Source organism: Oscarella lobularis, chromosome 3 (genome assembly GCF_947507565.1).
Source record: "Oscarella lobularis chromosome 3, ooOscLobu1.1, whole genome shotgun sequence".
Taxonomy (NCBI): domain Eukaryota; kingdom Metazoa; phylum Porifera; class Homoscleromorpha; order Homosclerophorida; family Oscarellidae; genus Oscarella; species Oscarella lobularis.
In genome coordinates, this window is record NC_089177.1 from 3782727 (window position 1) to 3804783 (window position 22057).

The 22057-nt window shown below is 48.1% G+C and overlaps 3 protein-coding genes across 6 annotated transcripts; all 3 read left to right on the forward strand.

Annotated features, from left to right (window-relative positions):
• Nucleotides 1-12: 12 nt before the first annotated feature.
• On the forward strand, nt 13-2455 carry LOC136184232 (FAD-dependent oxidoreductase domain-containing protein 2-like). Its single transcript, XM_065971093.1, has 6 exons — nt 13-957; nt 1013-1411; nt 1467-1582; nt 1645-1933; nt 1981-2050; nt 2104-2455. Exons 1-6 carry the CDS (start codon nt 39-41, stop codon nt 2321-2323), a joined length of 2013 nt encoding a protein of 670 aa, XP_065827165.1. The 5' UTR covers nt 13-38; the 3' UTR covers nt 2324-2455.
• A 44-nt stretch (nt 2456-2499) lies between these two features.
• Nucleotides 2500-5185, forward strand: LOC136184233 (lysine--tRNA ligase-like). Of its 4 annotated transcripts, XM_065971097.1 has the most exons (15): nt 2500-2585; nt 2692-2761; nt 2824-2880; nt 2933-3192; nt 3250-3326; nt 3398-3501; nt 3551-3676; nt 3731-3850; nt 3912-4074; nt 4124-4291; nt 4356-4441; nt 4499-4584; nt 4641-4767; nt 4822-4965; nt 5018-5185. In XM_065971097.1, exons 1-15 carry the CDS (start codon nt 2554-2556, stop codon nt 5120-5122), a joined length of 1725 nt encoding a protein of 574 aa, XP_065827169.1. In that variant the 5' UTR covers nt 2500-2553; the 3' UTR covers nt 5123-5185. The 4 variants fall into 4 exon arrangements, with proteins under 4 accessions (XP_065827169.1, XP_065827168.1, XP_065827167.1 ...); XM_065971096.1 differs by having other exon boundaries at nt 2933-3326; XM_065971095.1 differs by lacking the exon at nt 2500-2585 and having other exon boundaries at nt 2592-2761.
• An 88-nt stretch (nt 5186-5273) lies between these two features.
• Nucleotides 5274-22053, forward strand: LOC136184217 (protocadherin Fat 1-like). The gene is made up of 3 exons (XM_065971076.1): nt 5274-5362; nt 5418-20345; nt 20397-22053. The coding sequence occupies exons 2-3, from the start codon at nt 5432-5434 to the stop codon at nt 21947-21949; spliced, it is 16467 nt and encodes a 5488-aa protein (XP_065827148.1). The 5' UTR covers nt 5274-5362; nt 5418-5431; the 3' UTR covers nt 21950-22053.
• The last annotated feature ends 4 nt before the right edge of the window (nt 22054-22057 follow it).

Sequence of the window (22057 nt, forward strand, 5' to 3'; positions counted from 1 at the left end):
CGCGCTGGGCAACTGCCACATCACGTTAGCTCGTCAAAATGTTCTACGTCGTCCTTCTTCTCATCGCTGTCGCTGGTTTCGCAGCGACCGTGCCACCGCGAACGCACCACAAGTACTGCGTAATCGGCGCCGGTCCAGCGGGCCTCCAAATTGGCTATTTTCTCGAGCGAGCAAAGCGTGACTATGTCGTCTTCGAACGTGCCAACCAATCAGCTTCCTTCTACGTCAAATATCCGCGCCATCGGCGCATCATATCCATCAACAAGCGCTTCACGGGCAAAACGAACGCCGAATTCAACTTGCGCCACGATTGGAACAGTCTAATCAGCGACAACGCCTCTCTTCTCGTCAAACATTACTCCCCCGACTTTTTTCCACACGCCGACGATCTCTTGCGCTACTTCAACGACTACGCGACGCATTTGAACATCAACGTTCAATACAACACGAACATCGGGAATATAACAAAAGACGGATCGACATTCGGTTTCCCCTCCGACGATCCGGAAACGGAAGGGCTTTTTTTTATGAATGATACGAATACCGGAAGTGTATACACGTGCCAAGTCCTCGTCGTCGCTACGGGAATATGGGTTCCAAAGCGACCGTCAAAGTTTCCCGGAATTGAACATTTGGAGTATTATGATTCGATGTCGTTGAATCAGAGCGAGTACGAAGGACAGTCCGTGCTGATATTGGGTCGCGGCAATTCGGCGTTCGAGACGGCGGATCACATTGGTGGACACACCGCTCTCATACACATGCTGTCGCGATCGCGCGTGAGGCTCTCGTGGTCGACGCACTACGTCGGCGACCTGCGTGCACTGAATAATCAGATATTGGATACGTATCAGTTGAAGTCGTTGGATGCTTTGCTTGAAGCTGATGTCGAGCAAATGGCTATTGAACCGTCTGATGATGGACGGCTTTTTATTACACCTCGATCGGATATGCCAGGTATGGGGTAACCATAGTAGCGAGGAGCGGCACACTCTATTATAGATATTTGCAGATGATGAGGATTGGAGTGAGTTGGGCGAAGGGGACGACGATGATATTGATTATGACGATGAAGACGCGGATGAGAGAGCTAGACATGAAAACGAGGTTCTTTCGCCTGACGACGGTCCGCCTGACGACGGTCCACCTGACGACTTCAATTTTGACAATTTTGCCATGCGCGAGCCATACGATCGCGTCATCGCCTGTTTGGGTTTCGGGTTCGATTGGTCGCCATTTCGCGACGACGTCAAACCGCAAAAGGGAATTGGACGCAAAGCAAAGTATCCAGCCATACGAGGCACGTATGAGTCAACTACGGTGGATAGTATGTACTTTGCCGGCACAAATACACACTCAAGAGACTTGAGGAAGTCGTCTGGCGGCTTTATACACGGTTTTAGGTACACAGGTAAAAAAGTATTTTGTATTAATTAGAAACTGCGTATTACTTGAACTTCTTTCAGCTCGGGCTTTGCATTATTTGCTTGAGTGGCGTTACGAACGCAATCCGTGGCCGTCGCGTTCCGTTCCTTACGTCGATCTTCTTGATTTCGTGCTCAAGCGTACGAATGAAATGTCGGTAGGTGGAATAAAATAGTTGATCACGTCATTTGTTCGTCATCTAATTTTTTTGCGCTTTAGGGTCCCTATCAAATGTTTGGGTTTCTGGTCGACGTGATTCTCTTGCCGGAGGATTCAAACTCAGCTATTTATCTTGAAGAAGTGCCTATCGATGTCCTGGCTCAGTTTGAAAATTATACCGGCCACTCCAATCAGCGTTACATTGTTGTCAATCTCCAGTACGGAGAGGACTTCTCTGGGCCCGGTAACGACGTTTTTCGCGAGGATAGAGCTACGGGAGAACCAGCGGACGCGCACAACAGCAACTTTCTCCATCCGGTGCTCTTCTACTACGATGCGCCTATGGAGAGTAAGTTTTCTTAGAAGAAAACATCTTATGCTTTAGTTTTCCCTTAGAAATGGCTTCTGCTCGTTTGCCCAAACCCGTCAAGATTCATCACATGGTGGAGGATTTTCTTACGTTGTGGTATGTAAGGAAGAAGTCCTTATTTAGAAATTGAAATGTTGGGTTTTTCATAGGAATGCTCCCGTGTCTCACATTTTGCCTCTTCGTCGTTTCTTCGAAGACATCCTCGGTCAAGATCTGAGAAACTATTTCGCCGACTCCTGCTTCATGGCCGCTCTGACCCACACGAACCTTCCACCCAAATGTGCCGACTACATGAATGGTCAGGGTTTTGTCGCTGGCGAAGAGCTGACCAAAGCCGCAGCACACGTGGGCGCTCAAGTCGTACTCTAAAACCAGGTTCTTTGAATTGTATTGTGTCTCTTCTGTCAATGCGATAGATATTAGCTCGTTTGCTCATGCTTCGCACGGGCTCCGTCTAAGCGTCTGTTAGAGCAAATTTTAAGTATAAACGTTTAGATTTTATTCCACCGGCGGAAACAATGCACGTGCTCAGGCCAAGGTATCCGGTTTAGCGTGCGATTGGGAACTTCGGTGCATGCGCTGCTCCACAGAACAAGAGCATGGCTGACAAAACGGAGACGATTAGCAAGAGGTCGTATTGAAATGCTTGCCGTTGTCGCGCGGCTTCGTGGGCCCGCGTTCGCGTCGTTTCGTCGCCGATTCGATCGTCGCACGCTAACCGGGGGCCCTGATTTTAGTGAACAAAAGCGACGAGCCAAAGCGGAGAAGAAAGCGAAGGAAAAGGAAGAAAAGGAATTAGCGCGAAAGGCAGGATCAAAGACGATTCCTTTTACGCGTGCAATCACGCGAAGATCCCCTCCCTCTTTTAGGCCGATCCCCAACCCGTTGCAAAAGCGAAGGAAAATGAAGACGAACTCGATCCGAATGTGCGCTGCAAAAAAGCGCGAAAAAATTCTCAATTCACGTTTTTCTCTTTAGCAATATTTCAAAATTCGCACGGCGGCGGTCGCCGCTCTAAAAGAAGCGAACGACAATCCGTATCCGCACAAGTTTCACGTGACCATGTCGCTGACCGATTTCATCGAGAAATACGATCATTTGGAGGCGGGCAGTCAAGTTAGTGACGTCACCGTTAGCCTCTCGGGACGAATTCACGCGAAGAGAGAATCGGGAAAGCATTTGATATTCTACGATTTGAGAGGCGAGGGAGTCAAACTTCAAATTATGGCCACAGCGAGGTCAGAAGATCAGAGAAGGCGAAGGGGGGATAACGATGACGTATGTGTCTATTCTAGTGCTTCGACTCAAGATTTTGAACGCATTCACGGCAAAATCAAGAGAGGCGACATTGTTGGTGTCACGGGAAATCCAGGTGATGATGATGATGATGCAATGTTGCAAATATAGTTACCCTTCTTAATTAATATATTATTTGTCCTTTAGGCAAAACAAAGAAAGGCGAATTGAGCATTATTCCTCATACGGTGCTTCTCCTCTCGCCGTGTCTGCACATGCTGCCACATCTGCACTTTGGTCTTCGAGACAAGGCATGTTCATCATACCGCGTTTGTGGGCGCGTTGAACGTCGTTCTTTAGGAGACCCGCTATCGCAAGAGATATCTTGATCTCATTCTGAATGACGATGTCAGACAGAAATTTGTGACTCGAGCCAAAATTATTCACTACCTTCGTCGTTTTCTTGACAATCTTGGATTTCTTGAGGCAAGGATCAATTTCATCCAATTGATCTATATCTTATCATTATTACTGTTTTAGATTGAAACGCCGATGATGAATCAAATTGCTGGCGGAGCAGCTGCAAAGCCTTTTGTGACTCATCACAACGATCTAGACATGGATCTGTACATGCGAGTGGCACCCGAACTTTATCACAAGGTATTGATTGACTCAATATCTCATGGGAGATTTTCTTAATTAAATAATTTCTCTTCGCTAGATGTTGATTGTTGGAGGAATCGACCGCGTGTACGAAGTTGGCCGTCAGTTTAGGAATGAAAGCATCGATTTGACTCACAATCCTGAATTCACGACGTGCGAATTCTACATGGCTTATGCCGATTACCACGATTTGATGAACATAACAGAATCTCTGCTAACAGGCAAAGAAATCATTTTGTTCCCTAAACGCCTATTCAATCTTTAGTTTAGGAATGGTCAAACATTTGACAGGCGGCACTAAGATCTTGTATCACTCGCAAGATGGGAATGAATATGAGGTGGATTTCACTCCTCCGTTCAAGCGAGTCAAAATGATTGATGAGCTGGAGAGAAAGCTGTCTGTCAAATTTCCACCGCCGGGAGAGTTGGATAGCAAAGGTGGGATCAGATAGAGGCGTCGCCTGTTAATTAATTAATTAATTGTTTCAATTTCACTTTTTAGAGTCGGCTAAGTTTCTTGATGATCTCTGCGTCAAGCACAACGTTGAGTGTTCTCCTCCAAGGACAGCGGCCAGACTACTAGATAAGGTAAAGTGCATATATGTAGAGGTGGTATTTAAAGGCATGTGCGTCCATCTGAAACAGTTGGTTGGCGAGTATATTGAAGAATTTTGCGTGAATCCAACATTTCTGATTGATTATCCTCTAGTGACAAGTCCTCTGGCGAAATGGTATGTAATAAGCGGTTATGGTGTCTATCAAATTTATTGGATCTTCGTGCGTCTAGGCATCGTGACAATCCCGGTTTGACGGAGCGGTTTGAGTTATTCATTGTCAAGCGTGAAGTCTGCAACGCGTACACGGAACTCAACGATCCAGTTGTGCAAAGGGAACGATTCGATCAGCAAGCTAAAGTAAAGAGAGCCTAACATGCAAAGAGCAGAATTCTCCATATACTAGTCGTTTAGGATCGCGCTGCTGGTGACGACGAGGCTCAAATGGTCGACGAGGCGTTTTGCACTGCCCTCGAGTACGGCTTGCCGCCTACTGGTGGCTGGGGAATGGGAATTGATAGGTTGACCATGCTGTTGACGGACTCAAACAACATCAAGGCAAGAATCTGTCGTTTTGTTTCTCGTACAGGGGGACATTGTTCTCTTGCAGGAAGTGCTCTTTTTTCCGGCAATGAGACCAGAAGAAACGGCACCAGCAGCAGCACCGCCTCCGAATGCTCAGCCTAAGATAAGTTCTGCTGGAACTGAAGTTTGAGTTGTGTGCGCTCGCGACTAGAGGGGGTGTGACTAAAAAATAGATTTCATTTGTGGACGTTAATTAATTGCGATCGACCAGACGTCTGTTCCCTCCCGGACGTCCGCCACTCGGCGTCGACAGCTCACGTGTTTTAGCGGTCAAAGCCATAATAAAGTTCCCGTCTACTGAAGAAGTGGACAAAGCGATTCTCGTCTCGAACGTCTTCGACGCTCGCCCTGCTATGATACACGAAGCCGAGTAAGAATACTACATTCGTTGTACGTGTGCGCAACCTAGCGCTTCGTTTTCCTAGCGGATAACAACGCGATGATTCCTACCGCGCGTTATTTTCTGATCTTCGGCGCTCTCGTCGCCGTAACCGTCGCCTTTCGCACAGCGCGCGTACCAGAAAACATAGCGAACGCGTTCGTCGCCAACGTGAGCAGTTCGCCGATAAGAGAAGACGAGCATTACGCCCTCGACGCCAACGATGAAAGAATAGCAACGCGCTTCGTCATCGATTCTCGCACGGGCGTCATTCGAACGCGAATCGCTCTCGATTTCGACTCGCCACGCGGTAACGTCTACGACATTTTCATCGTTATCGTACGATCGGGTCGCGTGCAACGCGCTGCGGTTCCGATACGCGTCTTTATCGTCGATGCGAACGATAATCGCCCCGTTTTCCCACGTTTTGAACCGTTCCGAGGGTCGATTGACGAGAATGCGTCGTCAGGCACGCGAGTGATGTCATTCTACACCTTTGATGTCGATACCGTGGGATCGGTTTCGTTTGGATGTCTATCCCCCCACTCCGGGGTCTTCGACGTTGGATCGATGACGTCGGCAATTGGTCGATTCACTATTGGTGAAATTATTCTCGTTGGCGTTCTCGATCGCGAAAGGCAGAGTGTCTATCGTTTCAATATCGAAGCTTGCGACGGTGTTCACACTTCTCGTATTGATGTCGTTATCGATATTGGAGATGTTAATGATAATTCGCCGGTTTTCAGTCATGATCGGTATTCTGCGTTTGTTTCGGAGATGATTGCTCCTGGTACGTCGATTGGTCAAGTGTCTGCTCTCGATCTCGACGAAGGTCTCAATTCGGAGATTGAATATCGTCTCAGTGTGGCTACTAACTTTTCTGTGGATCCTTACACGGGAGTCGTCACGGTTGACGATCGTCTCGTTGGATTCGGTGGTACGACGATTGGCCTTCGAGTGTGGGCCTACGATCGAGGACTAATTCCGAGAAACGCGTCGGCCTATTTTGACGTACACGTCGTCGAAACGAACAAGCAGGCGCCAGCGATTAGCTTTAGCTTGGTTAATCAAGGATTTGTTCGCGAGGATGTTTCAGTTGGTGTCGTAGTTGCTCACGTGAGTGTGACAGATAGTGGAGTGGTGGACGTGAAAGTACTTTGGCAAGGGAAAGAGCAGGGGCCATTTGATCTCGAGCGAACGGACGGTGGATCGTTTGCACTAAGAACTGTTCGGATGCTAGACCGAGAAACAGTGAGCGAATACGAGTTGGTTATTGAGGCTACAGATCGTGGAATTCCATCGTTGAGTGCCGGTGTAGTAGTCGTCATTCGAGTACTGGATTTGAATGACAATAAGCCGCGGTTTCTCCGGTCTCCACGCAACGTTTATATTGACGAAGATCTTCTAATTGGTACTTTAGTTGCTAAGATGGATGCCACTGACGCGGATGAGGGTACCAATGCTCAGCTTAGATACTCGATTTCTGCCGGAAATTTCTTTAATTCGTTCACTATTGATCGGGATACCGGTTTGATAACTACTGCCAAGTCTTTGGATGCAGGCCAGGAGGCAAATTATCTATTGACTGTAGTAGCGACTGACAGAGGGGCTACAGCACTTAGCAGTTCGACACAAGTTATCCTTCACGTGCGAGACGAAAACAATAACAGTCCCCGTTTTTTACAGAAGGTTGGCTACACGGCAGACGTTCGTGAGAATCAGCCACCTGGGACGAGCGTTCTTCGACTGACGGCAATTGATGGTGATCTCGGTATGAATGGGAGAATTTCTTTTGATCTCATTTTTGACAATTTGAAGCAACTGGGGCCTTTTACAGTCAATGTGACTAGTGGAGAAATCTTTACTACGACTTCACTGGACTATGAAGAGGTCAAGTTCTATGTTTTCACGGCGAGAGCGACAGATTCTGGATTGCCATACAGTCGTTTTGGTGAAATCCTCGTCAGAGTGAACGTCATCAATGAAAATGACAATGCACCTAGGTTTAGTCGGCCCGAGTACAGTCCACTGATACCAATTCGTGCGACCATTGACTCAACAGTGACTCAAGTGAAAGCAATAGATGAAGATGGAAATAAAGTTTCCTATTCTTTGGTCAGCGGAGACACGTCGTATTTCAACATTGATCCTAATGGCGTCATTACAATTAAACGTTCGCTGTTGTCTAATTCCTATTCTATCGGTATCAACGCCACCGATGGAAGTCACGTCGTTTCTACTCAAGTTAAGATCAACGCATACGACTCTTCAGTTCGTGCGCCTATTTTTAATCCCAGTACCCACACGTTTGTTGTGAGGGAGGACGCTACTCGTGGCTACACGGTGGGCCAAGTATCGGCATCAAGCCAGGACGGTTTTCCTGTCGTTTATGATATTGCAGACGGGAATACCAATAAGACATTCTCTCTCAATCAGGCAGGCTTCATTGAACTCAATGGTTCAATTGATTATGAAACCGTCAAGGTGTACGTATTAACCGTCACTGCAACTGATACTTCCAAGTCAATACAACGAACAGGAGTTGCTCGAGTTCTTATTAACATCACCAACGTCAATGACAATTCTCCGGTGATTTCGTCCAGCACTCCAACCCACGTTTCCATTCCTCAAAACGTCAGTGCTGGCGTTGAGATATTGACAGTCACGGCTTTCGATGCCGACAACGACCCACTCGAGTTCACACTCAAAGACCCAACAAACACGTTTGCTTTGACCGATCGACGTCACGGAATTGTTCGCCTTACGCGAGATTTTCTCGATGTAGAACCGACTCCGTCTTTCAGCGGACTATCCGTTAACGTGAGCGACGCTCGGCATTCGACTACGTTGCTTTTTTCTGTTGAAATTACGGACGTCAACAACCATGCTCCCGTTTTCGCTATTCTTCCTGCGGCCAATGTAAGTGAGAATGCCCCCATTGGACATCTCGTGACAGTGGCAACTGCCCATGATGCTGATTCAGGTTACAATGCTCTAGTGCGGTATAGCGTTGAGGGTGCGAGTTCGTTTACGATCGATCCCGTCACTGGTCGCGTGACAGTGAATTCCGGACTTGATTTTGAAAAACAGTCTCGGTACAATGTGACAATAATTGCTGGAGACTTGGGTCATCCACAGAACTTTGCATCCACACAATTGATAATCGACGTTATGAACGTCAATGATTTATCACCGGTTTTTATCCGATTGAACTCTTTCTTAAATGTTTCTGAAGATGTTCAAATCGGGACGGCTATTCTGACGCTGAGTGCTATGGATCCGGATGGTTGCTCTCTCGTGACATACCAACTCGGTAGTGACGTCAACGGAATATTTGTAGTCGAAGAAATTAGTGGAACTGTACGAGTCGGCAAAGCGCTAGACAGAGAAAAGACGCCTCAGCTTCAGTTCGTAGTCGAAGCAGTAGACTGTGGTCCTCATCCAATGACCTCGAGAGCATCGATTCACGTTCAACTACTCGACGTCAATGACGAGCCGCCCACGTTTGCCGTTCGTCAATACGGTCTTGACGTGAAGGCGAACTTTCCCGTTGGGGCGAAAGCAATGACTGTATATGCTGAAGATCTGGATGAGGGGCCTAATGGGACGGTGACCTACTCGTTGATCAGTGGAAATGCGTCCACGTGGCGCGTTGATGCTCTGACTGGATCTATTACGTTGCTCGGCTCTCTTTGCGCTGGAACGTCGTACGTTCTACAGATTGTGGCTTCAGATGTGGTCGCTCCGTTTCAATCTGCCGAAGTTAACGTGACTATCAGAGTGACGAGGGATAATCGCAATTATCATCGTCCTACGTTCTCCAAGTCGCTTTTGTTTTCTTACGTTCAGGAGTCTGTGAATCCCGCTTTCATCGAGTCTTTGCCCGCGACGGATGAAGATCAAGGAAGAGACGGTCAGCTGACGTATTACCTGAGCGACGGCACAGGTTTAGGCCTATTCGACCTAAATTCCACAACGGGCGATTTGAGCGCGCGGGCAAGTCTGGACAGAGAGACCCAGTCCTGGTACAGTCTATCTGTCACGGCACAGGATGACGGGCTTGTTCCGTATTCATCTCAAATGGACGTGGTTATCATCGTAGTGGATATGAATGACAATCGACCCATTCTTAGCGAGGTCTACACAGAAGGATTCGTTCCTCGATGCGCAACTGGTAGTGACTTTGTTGCAGCGGTAACGGCTTTCGACCCAGACAATGGCACTTCCGGAGAAATTCAATACGAGACTGACCATCCAGACTTTGATATTGACAGCAGTTTTGGAATCATATCAACAAAACCAGGCATCATTTACGACGCTTCTTATTATGATTTGATTGTGACTGTAAAAGACGAGGGAATACCTTCGTTGGAATCTACCGCCTTCGTTCGAATTCAAACTGTTGATTGTCCTGCAGATCTTCCGCCTCGTTTTCTTGGACTTCCCTATCAAACCAAAGTATTGGAAAATAGACCGTATCACTACGTGTATCAGGTTCTCGCCGTCGATCAGAACGAAGTCGGTGCTGTCTATTACGCTTTGAGATCTGATTCAGACAGTGAGCGATTTGTCATCAATTCTACAACAGGAGTGATATCTTGCCAATCGTTGGACTATGAGAGTCAGCACATATACGAGATTGGCGTTATTGCGTCTGTTGGATCTAGAACAGCAGTGACTAATCTTACAGTTGAAGTCATAGACGTGTACCGCGAAAGACCGGTATTCTCAAATCAATCGTACTCTGTTACAATCCCAGAAAATTTCAAAGATAATTTGGCCATTATCGGAATATCAGCTCGGGGATACCTGCCCTTATCATATAGTTTAGTTCTACTCGAGCCAGCGGCTGCAAGACTTTTTCGAATAGACCTGTCAACAGGCATTGTGACCAAAGTTGGAAATCTTGACTTCGAGACGAGAAGCCAGTACGTTTTATACGTTCAGGCGAAGTACAACGGAAGTCATTTGTTTAGCATAACGTCAGTGACGGTGATGCTGAGCGACGTGGATGACAACCTACCTGTTTTTGACAGGTCTCCGTATAGTGTCATGCTGAAAAGTCCCCTGCAGTTGAATGAATCTGTTGTGACTGTCTACGCCGCTGACGCTGATTCCGGTACAAATGCGGCTGTTGAATACAAAATGTCTTCTGATTACTTCAGTATTAATCAGCTCACAGGAGAAGTGACGCTGGTTAAGATTTTCGCCGGCAATTTCGTCGGTGTGCAAGTAACAGCGGAAAATCCATACAATCGCTCTCAAAATGTAACCGGTTTAATTCAAGTATCGCTGTTAAGTTCAGGGATGTCTCCACCGAGTTTTGGCTTCCCCAAAGTGGTGGTCGTCAGTATCAATGAAACGATGCCTCTTTTGACACCAATTCCTGGCTCGAGAAAGGTGAAGTCCGGCAGTCGTCTAGTTTATTCGATAGTGGGTGGAAATACGGACAGTATCTTCTCGGTGAATTTAGCAGGCGAGGTGCTCGTGGCAAAGTTGCTGAAAGTACGTCAATTTCACCTCGTTGTCAGGGCCTCAGCATCTACGCTGACTGATGATATAACGTATATTATCAATGTTTTGCCAGTCCGAAACCGTCGGCCTATTTTTGCTCTCCAATCACCCATGCAAATCGATGTCGATGAGGACAGCCCACCTGGCACCTTCGTAGCTCTAGTCAAAGCTTATAATGACGAGGACGGTGATATTACGTATTCAGTGCAGGGAGACGCGGCTCGACTTCGGATTGATTCAGTTTCAGGACTCGTCACGGTTGGGCAGAAGACGGTTGATTACGAAACGTCAGCGTTCTACTCATTAGCAATTGTTGCTACTGCCAGTGGTACACCGCCCATAAGCAGTGCACTGGTAGTAAACGTAACAGTTCTAGATTTGGATGACCCAGCCCCGAAATTTGCGGTATCACCGCTTGCTGTGACGCTGAATGAGAATATAGGCGTAGGATCGTACGTTGCAACGGTTGCTGCTACTGATCCTCTCGGTTCTCTCATACGTTATTCTTCTGCCAGCCATTTGTTTCGTGTTGACCCTCTCACCGGTTCTGTGTCTGTTTCCGGGCAACTTGACAGGGATGGACGTTCTTCTGATAACGTCGTCATAACGGCATCGAATGGCCTGGTAACAGCAGACACGGACCTTCTAGTGACATTGAAAGACATCAATGATAATAGCCCAAGATTCAACCAAAGTCGATACATAGTCAACGTATCAGAAAGCACTTTACCTGGGCAACTTCTGCTTACCGTTGACGCTTTTGACCCAGACGAAGGAAAGAATGGGACCGTTCAGTACTTTCTAAAGGCAACGATGAATCCAAACAGCTTGTCTCTGTTCGACGTATTCCTGAACGGGTCCGTTATTCTAAAATCGTCGTTGAACAGAGAAATCAGGCAATACTATCACCTCGTTATCGAAGCTGCGGACAGCGGATCTCCACCGCGAAAAAATTACACTCAAGTCGACATCAATATTTTGGACGACAACGATCACGCTCCGGTTTTTAGCTCGCCAAATTATCAGGTGAGTATAAGCGAAGATGAAAGGGAGAAAGCAGACGTAATTACAGTCCGAGCAACGGACAAAGACATTGGATCGAATGGACAAATAACATACAGTATTCAGACGGGCAACGTGAACGGTGCATTTAACATTGACTCGTCTTTGGGAACTATCGTCCTAGCCCGGTCTTTGGACTACGAGTCGTTGAATATTTACGTGCTGGACGTACTGGCTACTGATCACGGAAGTCCTTCTCTCACTGGCTCCTGTACGGTGCAGGTTAATGTGCTAGATGCGTTGGACACTCGCCCGGAGTTTACCCAACGTATTTATCAAGTGAATATGCGCGAGACTGATGTGATTGGTACTTTCGTCGTCAGCGCGAGAGTTTCTAGCGTCTACAGAGTCACGTATACGTCAGCGTCAGCTAATGTTTCTGTTGACGCGGACAGAGGAATAGTTCTTACAACGACTGCTATTGACTACGAAAAAGACTCGTCGTTGTCCTTTGAAGTACAAGCCACAGACGGTTACCACCAAACCGGCACCGCTCAAGTTATCGTTTCTCTCATCGACGTCAACGACAACATGCCCACGTTTGAGAGAGAGTTCTATGTGGTGAGGGTGCCTGATGATGCAGCTATCGGCGCGGAACTGCTCTCGGTTGTCGCCCATGATCAAGATTCGGGCTCAAATGGGGAAGTGAGATACTACTTTGCTGATGATGGAGCTGTTCAAATATTAAGTGTCGATTCTGTCAGCGGTCAGATAACTCTTGGGACATCGTTGAAGAATTTACGCGGGCGCGTCGTGCGGTTTGGGGTCCAAGCGAAAGATTTAGGTAACCCGTCTTTGACTGCGAATCATCCTGTCTTCGTTGAAATTCACGTCGTCGAACCGCATTATCCAAAGTTTACGAATGGCTCTTATTCCGCTCAGATCGTAGCTCCTGCTGATGTCAGCGTCATTCAAGTCCACGCGGTAAACGAAGATGTAAATGGAACTCTGCACTACTCTATACGATCAGGAAATGAAAGGGGAAATTTTGGAATTAATTTTACCAGCGGGGAGATCACAGTCGTCAAGCCCACTGGCATGAGCGAATTCTACAATCTTGTCATCGAAGTCAACGACAGATTTCATTCAGATTTTACAAACGTTTTCATAAACGTGACGTCGCTTTTCGAATTCGAGCAACAAGCAATTAACGTGTCAGTAAGCGAAGATACGCGTCCTGGAACTATTTTGCTCAGACCCCGACTATTGACGACACACGAGGACTTAGTTTTCAGAATCAAGCCTCTCTTCACTGAATTTGACGTAACGAAAGAAGGAAATCTAATTGTCGGATTCTCTCTCGATAGAGAGTTCAAGCCTTCCTACGATTTAATCATCGAAGCGGTGTATCTTGCTGAACCGATCGAAATAGCGGAAATTGCCGTGCGCGTCAACGTCATCGACGTCAACGATAATTCCCCTTCGTTCCTAGGACCTCAACCTTTCCGCGGCTATTTTGAAGAGAACCTTTCCTCTCATTCAACTGTATACACTATGTTTGCCAATGATCCGGATGAAGAAGAAATTCTCACCTTCCGTCTCATCGGTTCCTCGACTGCGACAACGTTTCCTTTTCAAATCACCAGCGACGGCGACATCTATTTGACGCGGCAGGCTGATTCCAATTTATTGCCATCATACAACGTTACAGTTGAGGTCACAGACTCTGGAGGACGTTCAGCAGTTGCAGTCGTGACTCTAATCAAAGCTTCAGAAAACGCTCATCAGCTTGGGCCCGTGTTTGAACACGCAGCCTATTTTTTCAACGTGTCTGAGAGTGAAGCTGTTGGTACTCCGATTGGCGTCGTTCGCGGCTATTCTGGACTATTGAGCTATTCTGTGGTTGCAGGCAACAAAGGCGGAGCGTTTAAAGTTGACGGGCGGGGACTCCTTTCTGTTGCGAATCGGCTCAACTACGAAGCAATTCAGCTTTACGTTTTGACTATTCGACTTTCTGGTATCGGTTTCAGTCAAGTCAATGTGACGATTCACGTTCTAGATGCCAATGAGTACGCTCCCAGATTATTGGCTGGAAACTATTTGTCCTTTTCTGTCAGAGAAAACGAAACGTTAGGGAGTTCGCTTTATCTGGTTGCCGTCGTTGACGAAGATGGCATAAATAGAGGACAGAAATTTTACGTGGAAGACAAGTACAATGGGACTTTTGCTATTGGCCTTCTTTCCGGAGAAATCACCCTGCAAAAGCAGCTGGATTACGAAAGCCAAAAGAAGTACGCATTTGACGTCATAGTTCGAGATGCGGGAGAACCTATTTTATACAGCGTAATTCGCTGCACCGTTTTGGTGATCAACGTCAATGACGTCGTACCTCGCTTTGTGGGCACGTACGAATTCTTTCTATTAAGTCCAGTGAAGACTGGAACAGTCATAGGCCAACTACTTGCTATTGACGAAGACGATCTAAGTCCACTGAAGTACACAATAGAATCAGGAAATGAGAAACAGCTGTTCTCTTTGAACAGCGACGACGGATTATTGACTCTAAACCACGGGGCAATTCAGCTTGGATATTATGCGATTCACGTTCGAGTCTTCGATGGGAGCTTCTCCGCCTACGAAACCGTTTCTGTGGTGATAAATAGCGTGGATGTGCACGCTCCTTCGTTTGCCTCCGCTACGTGCTCAGCGAATGTAACAGAAGCGTCTTCTCCTGGGACGCTTGTCACTAGACTGACTGCAACTGATCCTGACTTTGGAATCAAAGGTGCTGTCATCTATACTATACAACGTGAGCGGTCGAAATTTCGAATTTCTAACACTACGGGAGACGTTTTTACCGACGTACCTTCTGCTGAATTGACAATACGGCCAAGACCATTATTTAGTATTATCACTGCTCGGGACGGGGACGGAAATGCTGCCTTTTGTCGATTTGAAGTGACTGTGATTGACATAAACAATCATGCTCCACAGTTTCTCACGTCTTCGTATGAAGTTACCGTCAGGGATACTATCAATGCTCGTGAAGAGATTCTCCGCGTTATTGCTGACGATGAAGACGAAGGATCGAACGCTGAAATTCGCTATGACATTTTGCCTAACACTACGATATTTTCTATCGATGACAAAGGGAATATCTACGCTAAACCAAGTCTGCTCAACGTCACAAAAGCAAAGCAGCACGTCTTTCAAGTGCAGGCGACGGACAACGGTCAACCGTCGCTGTCTTCAACAACAACCGTGGTCGTCAATGTTACTGATCTTCCGAATGACGCTCCTCTGTTTGATCACTTTGATTACTACGCGAATATCGAGGAAAATCAGCCTTCGGGCACTTACGTGGCTCGCGTCAATGCTTCGGGGGCTGTCCGATATTCGATCCACGAAGGCTCTACTCCTAAACACAATAACCCAAGGAAATTTCGAATCCTCTCCTCCGGCGTCATAACGACGAGCGATGTTTTGGATTACGAATCTATGTCCGAGTACGTTTTGCTAGTGCAAGCGAGCAACGCTGTTGGAAATGCGTATGGCGTTCTGCACGTAAGCGTTGTTGATGCTAATGACAATCGTCCCGAATTTCAACCCTCTGAGTACCGGCTTCGCGTGTCGGAAAATCGCGCTATTGGAGCCGAAGTCGGCGACGTCATTGCGACCGATTTAGACTCCGGATTAAACAAGAACATCACGTACGGTCTAAAAGGCGTTCTAGATGCTCATCTTTTCGACGTCAATCAAGAAACGGGACACATAACGACTAAAGCGGTCTTCGACCGAGAAAATCTGACGTCAGCGTATTTTCACGTCGTTGCCCGAGCAGAGGATCGCGGCATTCCTTCACTCGGTGCGGAGACGCTCGTTCGCATCGAAGTGGCGGACGTCAATGACAATCGACCCGCTTTCGCTCAAAGCGAATATACGATTAGCGTCAGGGAAGACGTGCCACTAGGATACACGCTTCCACTGACACTTCAAGTCAATGACCTTGACAGCAGTTCGCTCTTTAGTTTCAGCATTACGGCTGGGAATGTGAAGAATGCGTTTGGCGTCTTGTCCGGCAAGCTGACAGTGCGACGAAGTCTGGATTTTGAAATTCTTCAAGCGTATCGTTTAGAAATCAGTGTCAATGACGGACTCTTTCAGAGTACTACCCTGGTGACTGTCAACATTATTGACGTCGATGATGTCGCCCCTGCGTTTCCCAACGCTTCCTATGTAATCAGTGCAAGCGAAGATGTGACTACAGGAAGCTACGTTTTTCAGCTGAGCGCCACGGACGCTGATAGCACGCCGTATCAAATAAAATATTCTATGTTTGTGACGCGAGGCTCCGACAGCTTTGCTATTAATGCATCAACTGGGACCGTACGGACCACCGGAGTATTGGATCGAGAGATCGACAGGCTGTGCGAATATTCTGTAGTGGCTACGGATAGTGCTGGAAATCAAGGGTACGCTCTATTAACTGTTCACTTGAATGACGTGAACGACAGGAAGCCAGCGTTCAACGAAGGTCCGTACGTCGCGTACGTCAAAGAAAATGCTGCCCTCGGGACATTGGTGGGTCGGTTTACAGCAGACGACGACGATTTGGGAAAGAACAGCGCTCTGACGTACTCTCTTATTGACAGCGCCGATGGACAATTCTATATTAACAGTGCGAACGGGCGGATATTTACTAACGGATATCTAGATCGGGAGACGGTTTCTGAGTACCGAATTACGGTAGGCGCTTCGGATGGGGGAGCTGTGTCGTTGTCAGGCGAAGCGAATGTTACGATTGTCGTGGAAGACGTCAATGACAATGCGCCGTACTTCAAGAGCGCCTACATGGGAAGCCGCGTCTACGAAGATGCGTCTCCGGGATGGGACGTTCTAGTTCTGTCCGCCCAGGACCGAGATGTCGGCACGAACGCTCTGGTAGACTACGTTATTGAAAGTGGGAACGAGAATCGAGTATTTGCCGTGGAAGACAATATCATCAAAATTGCTAGGATGCCTAAGGAATTCCCTGATACGCGTCAATATAGTCTGACAGTCAACGTGCTGGATAGAGGCGTTCCCAGGTTGCAAGGAAGTGGCAATGTCATCGTGGGCATTCTGGATGCGAATGACCATGCTCCTGTGTTTGGAGCGTCGACGTACGACGTTGCTGTGCCTGAAGATGTGCAACTATTTACCGATATCTTGACTGTCAATGCAACCGATGCTGATCTCGGAACGAATGGGAAAGTTCGTTTTAGATTAGTTGATTCGTACGACTGCTTTCATCTCACTGCAGAAGGTCGTCTTCAAGCGATTTACTCACTAGATTACGAAACGAGAAAACTGTATAATCTAACCGTCGAGGCAATTGACGAAGGGCACAGAATTCAATTTACCAGTACTGCTGCATTGATTGTGAAAGTGACTGACGTCAATGACAACGCTCCCCTATTTGCGACGCCTGCATACGTAGCAACGGTAATAGAAAACTCGCCGTCTATTGGGTCGGTAATCGAGGTGAAGGCCAGTGACCCCGACACTGGAGACGGAGGGCGTATTACCTACGCATTAAAATATGGGTCTGACATGTTTTCGTTAAATTCGTCGACTGGAATACTTTCAGCTGTTTCTGATTTTGATCGAGAGGTCCGATCGTATTACAATTTGACTGTATTGGCGACAGATGGCGGCTATCCGTCCCTGACTGGAAGTGCGGTAATTTATGTAGCCATTGGCGACGTGAACGATAATCCCAGCGAAGGCGGCGGGAAAAGAATCGATATCGTTGCACAGCAGGGAAAGTTGAGAATCGGAAAAATTGGGGACATCAACCCTGGGGACCCTGACACGGGCGATTCTTTTCTGTGTAAAGACGTGAGAAGCAGTCAACCCGATGCAATAACAGTCGACGACAATTGCAGCGTAATCCTAACATCAGCTGATTTGGTTAGTGAGGCTATTGTTCGAGTGAAGGCTACTGATGAAGTTCACCCTTACGTCGACTGCAACGTTACCATTGGCGTGCATTATTTGACAGAGAACGAAATGAATAATTTCGTTGTGATCGAGATCAACGAGACCGCTGAATATCTCCTCGACGTGGGTTACGTGAAATTGAAACATTACTTTGCGATTGCTTTGGATGTTAGCGAGAGTCAAATTCAGGTGATCAGTATCAACAAGTCGAAACGGAACACTTCTCAAGTCGCATTAGCTGTTAATGGTTGGTCAGAGGATTTGATCGTGGCGACGTTGAGTCGTTCTATGCAGAAATTTCCGTTCGGCATCGCGTCTGTTCCCGTCGATATGTGCGTCGATGAACCGTGCCAAAATTTGGGAAAGTGCATCAACGTTAAAAGCGTCGCACAAGACGATGCCGTCTCGCTGTCAACGCGATCGAGCGCACTTATTCGTCCGCGCGTCGAGACGTCGTCGACGTGCGCCTGTCAGCCGGGAACGACCGGCCTATATTGTCAAACGGACATCGACGAATGTTTTTCATCTCCCTGTCAAAACGGTGGCACGTGCGTGGATCAGTTGCACGGGTTTGCGTGTTTGTGTCCCGAGTACGCGACGGGATCGATCTGTGAGAACGCGCCGGACGCGTGTACTCAGAAACCGTGTCAAAACGGTGGAATATGTCGAAGCCGTGAGTCAGAATACGAATGTCTATGCTCGAATGCGTACACGGGCTCAAACTGCGAAATATCGATCTTCGACCCCCGCGAGGATGCATGCGCGAGCGCTTCCTGTCAGAACGGCGCCACGTGCACGGCTGGTCGCTCGGGCTTCACTTGCACGTGCTCGCTCGGCTTCACGGGCAAAACGTGCGCCAAAGCGACGTCGGAGACTCGTTCGTGCACTTCGAATCCGTGCAAACACGGGGGAACGTGTCGCAACGGGGCGACGGGCTACGTTTGCTCGTGTCCGAGCGAATATTTGAACGTGGAGGGAAGCGACTGTTCGTGGGAAAATAATCCCTGCGACTTGCTTCCCTGTCTGAACGGAGGCACTTGCTATGAAGGTCACTTCGGTCGATACGGATGCGATTGCGCCGACGGATTCTCCGGGATCGATTGCCAGGTGCCGCCGCCTGTCTGCGAGTCGAACCCGTGTCAAAACGGCGGACGATGTCTCCAAGACGTTTCGGGCGAATACGATTGCGCCTGCACGGAAATGTTCTACGGAAGAAATTGCGAGCATTCGATCAGTCCACCGGACTACTGCTCCCTGATGCCGTGTCGTCACGGCGGCAACTGCACGTCTGGAAGGAATACGTACACGTGCTCGTGCGCGTCTGGATACTACGGCAATCAATGCCAGCACGTCGGTACGATCGACGCCTGCTCGTCGAATCCGTGCCTCTACGGCGGTCAATGCACCGTAAACGGCTCCGACTTCACGTGCGCGTGTTCGCCGGGATTTTACGGAGAGCGTTGCGCTTACGAGTACGATCACTGCTATTCGACGCCGTGCTCCAACGGAGGAACGTGCGTCGCCGACGTCAATTCGTTTGTTTGCGCGTGTCCCCTTGGTGTCGGTGGTCGTCTCTGCGAAATTCTTTGCCCGGTCGGATACACTGGAATCGATTGCGACGAGAACGTCGACGTTTGCACTTCTATGCATTGTCTCAATAACGGGACGTGTTACGCCGAGAACGGTCTTGCCGTGTGTGCGTGCTCCGATAACTTTGATGGTCCGTTGTGTCAGCGTTCGAAGACGTGCGATTGCAAACACGGTGGAAATTGTCAATCGGAAGAGTGCGTGTGTCCGTCAGAATATGACGGGCCGCGATGCGAGTTGACTAGTGTCACCTTCGGGGGGAGAGGAGCTTACCGAACGTTTCCGCCTATCACGATGAACGTCCGCGGCGGCACTGTCCTATTAGAAATTTCTACTCTTTCTAGCGACGGATTCATCATGTATAATTCGCAGTGGGTGAGAAGTAGAGCGAATGACGTGATCGCCATACAGTTGATCAATGGGCGAATCTCCCTTATAATTGACATGGGCGACGGGTCGGAGACGTTTGGCGTAGAAGGAGTTCGAGTAGACGACGGAAAATGGCATTCTATTGCCGTGACTCGCGTCGGAAAAAATGTGCACTTATCCGTCGATTCGTGTGCCGCTGACGACGAGACGTGTCAGCGCGAAGGAACGACTCTTGGCCTCAAAGAGGATCTCAATGTTGGCTTGCCCTTGTATTTTGGTTCGCATCCGGATTCCAGCGTCAAAACGAACGGATTTGAGGGCTGTATTCGAAATGTCTATATCGACGGGGAGATTGTCGACTTAGCTGATTACGTGCTGGAGAACGGGACGACGGAAGGATGCACAGCGATGACGAGATGCACGGCGGAGTCGTGCGCTGAAGGAGCCACTTGCGTCGAGTCGTACGACGGATTTGAGTGCGTTTGTCCCCTTGGAAAATCTGGACGACATTGTGAACAAGGTGAGGAATAAGAGAGTCGAGTTATTAAGGTCATGTTATGATTTTTTCTAGATGCTGAAGCTGTCACGTTTACCGGCTCGAACTTTATTCGTTATTCGCTTGTTCAAAGACTTTCTCGTCGAGACGTGTCGTCTAGCATGCGTTCAGCATTCGGCGAGTCGTTCTCCTTTGTGATTCGTCCTCAGAAACCGAACGGACTTTTACTGGAGATAAGTCATCCGAATAACAGCGAATTCTCCCGACTGGAATTGACGAGTGGCTACCTGAGATACTCGTACGACATCGGAAACGGCGTTTATAACGTAACTTCTAACGAGACGTTGTTGAACGATCGCTATCACGCTATTACACTTCAAAGATCAGGCACGTCGGTTACGATGACTATCGACGAAGATTTTCGCCAGTCTTTTGATCAATCAGGAGCAGAGAAAACACTGGAATTCGATCCAAACGAAGTGTATATCGGTGGAACGCCGACTCGATCGGGCTTTTCAGGCTGTTTGAAAGATCCTAGATACGACGAGACTTCTCTGCCACTGTCCGGCAGCAATGACGTTGCTCGTGCTTCTCCTTCGTCGACAGAGGGACTTGCTCTGGGATGCAGTTGTCCCGATCTGTGCTCGGCGACGCCGTGCTCGGAACCGGAACAATATTGCGTTCAGTCGAAAGCGGACAAATGCTTTTCGAGGATATGCGTTTCGTTTAATTGTTCCTTGTGTGAAAACGGAGCGTCGTGCGACGATAATAAGCGGAAATGCGTGTGTCCACCAGGATACGCTGGAGACCTTTGCAGCGACTATTCGCTGACCGAATCACACGTGAAATCGGACAAGTTCCTTCTTCAAGTTGTTGTCGCGGGGACGTTGAGCTTTGCCTTCCTATTCGCTCTCGTTGTCGTTCTCGTTCGATGTCGGAACTACAGGAATGCAACGATCGAAGCGGAGAAGCCTCCAGTTGTACTAACGTCGGTTCGCGTCACTCAACGTCGTCCCGGTAGCGATCGCTTTCAGACGGTTGTTTCTTACGGAGAAGAGGGGGGCGGCGAGAAAGATAATGCACTCTTTGCCGTGACATCGTTTGTGAATAGAGGCGCCGCATCTCGTTCGCCGCAATCGACTCCGTCGAAATCTCCCCTCGATTTTAAGCTCGGAAATCCTGCTTATACCGACGATGACGATGATTCGGAGTCGTCAACTGAGTCGAGTCGGTCAAACGTTGCGAAGACGTGCGCTTCAACGCCTCAGATCAAACGCCCCGGCATTGCCATCTATCGCTGCAGCACGGCTCCCCCTGAGAGCGTTCCTGTGACAAATACGCACGTCGCTTCGCCGCGACGTAGAGCCTACAAGAGCATTTCGACAGCCGAGGCGCTCTCGTCTCCCCGTCGCGCGACACAGAGAAGAAGACGAGAATCTCCGAATGTTGGTCGAGCGAAAGTCAACCTTTCTCGTTCTATCCAAAGAGCCGATAATTTGACCAGAGACGCGTTTCCCTCAGATGAACTCGTCTGTTATTCTTACGAAGGTTGCGGGTCGTTTGCGGGAAGTCTGAGTAGCATTAGCAGTAGTGTATCAGTAAGGAGGAGGAGTAGTGATAGTAGTTAATGATGCGTTTATTTTTCTGATTTTTTGTTCTGTTTTTAGATTACGGTAAGGTTTATCTCATTCCTCAATTTCTTGGATGTAAATAAAATTGAAATGGTCTCTGATGTT

Coding starts and splice junctions, on each gene's coding strand:
- LOC136184217 (XM_065971076.1), top strand. CDS start 5,432: ATGATTCCTACCGCGCGTTATTTTCTGATCTTCGGCGCTCTCGTCGCC. Junction 20,346..20,396: donor TGGACGACATTGTGAACAAG/GTGAGGAATAAG, acceptor GATTTTTTCTAG/ATGCTGAAGCTGTCACGTTT.
- LOC136184232 (XM_065971093.1), top strand. CDS start 39: ATGTTCTACGTCGTCCTTCTTCTCATCGCTGTCGCTGGTTTCGCAGCG. Junction 958..1,012: donor ACCTCGATCGGATATGCCAG/GTATGGGGTAAC, acceptor AGATATTTGCAG/ATGATGAGGATTGGAGTGAG. Junction 1,934..1,980: donor CTACGATGCGCCTATGGAGA/GTAAGTTTTCTT, acceptor GTTTTCCCTTAG/AAATGGCTTCTGCTCGTTTG.
- LOC136184233 (XM_065971094.1), top strand. CDS start 2,597: ATGCTTGCCGTTGTCGCGCGGCTTCGTGGGCCCGCGTTCGCGTCGTTT. Junction 2,762..2,823: donor AAAAGGAATTAGCGCGAAAG/GCAGGATCAAAG, acceptor TCCCTCTTTTAG/GCCGATCCCCAACCCGTTGC. Junction 4,966..5,017: donor CGGACTCAAACAACATCAAG/GCAAGAATCTGT, acceptor GTTCTCTTGCAG/GAAGTGCTCTTTTTTCCGGC.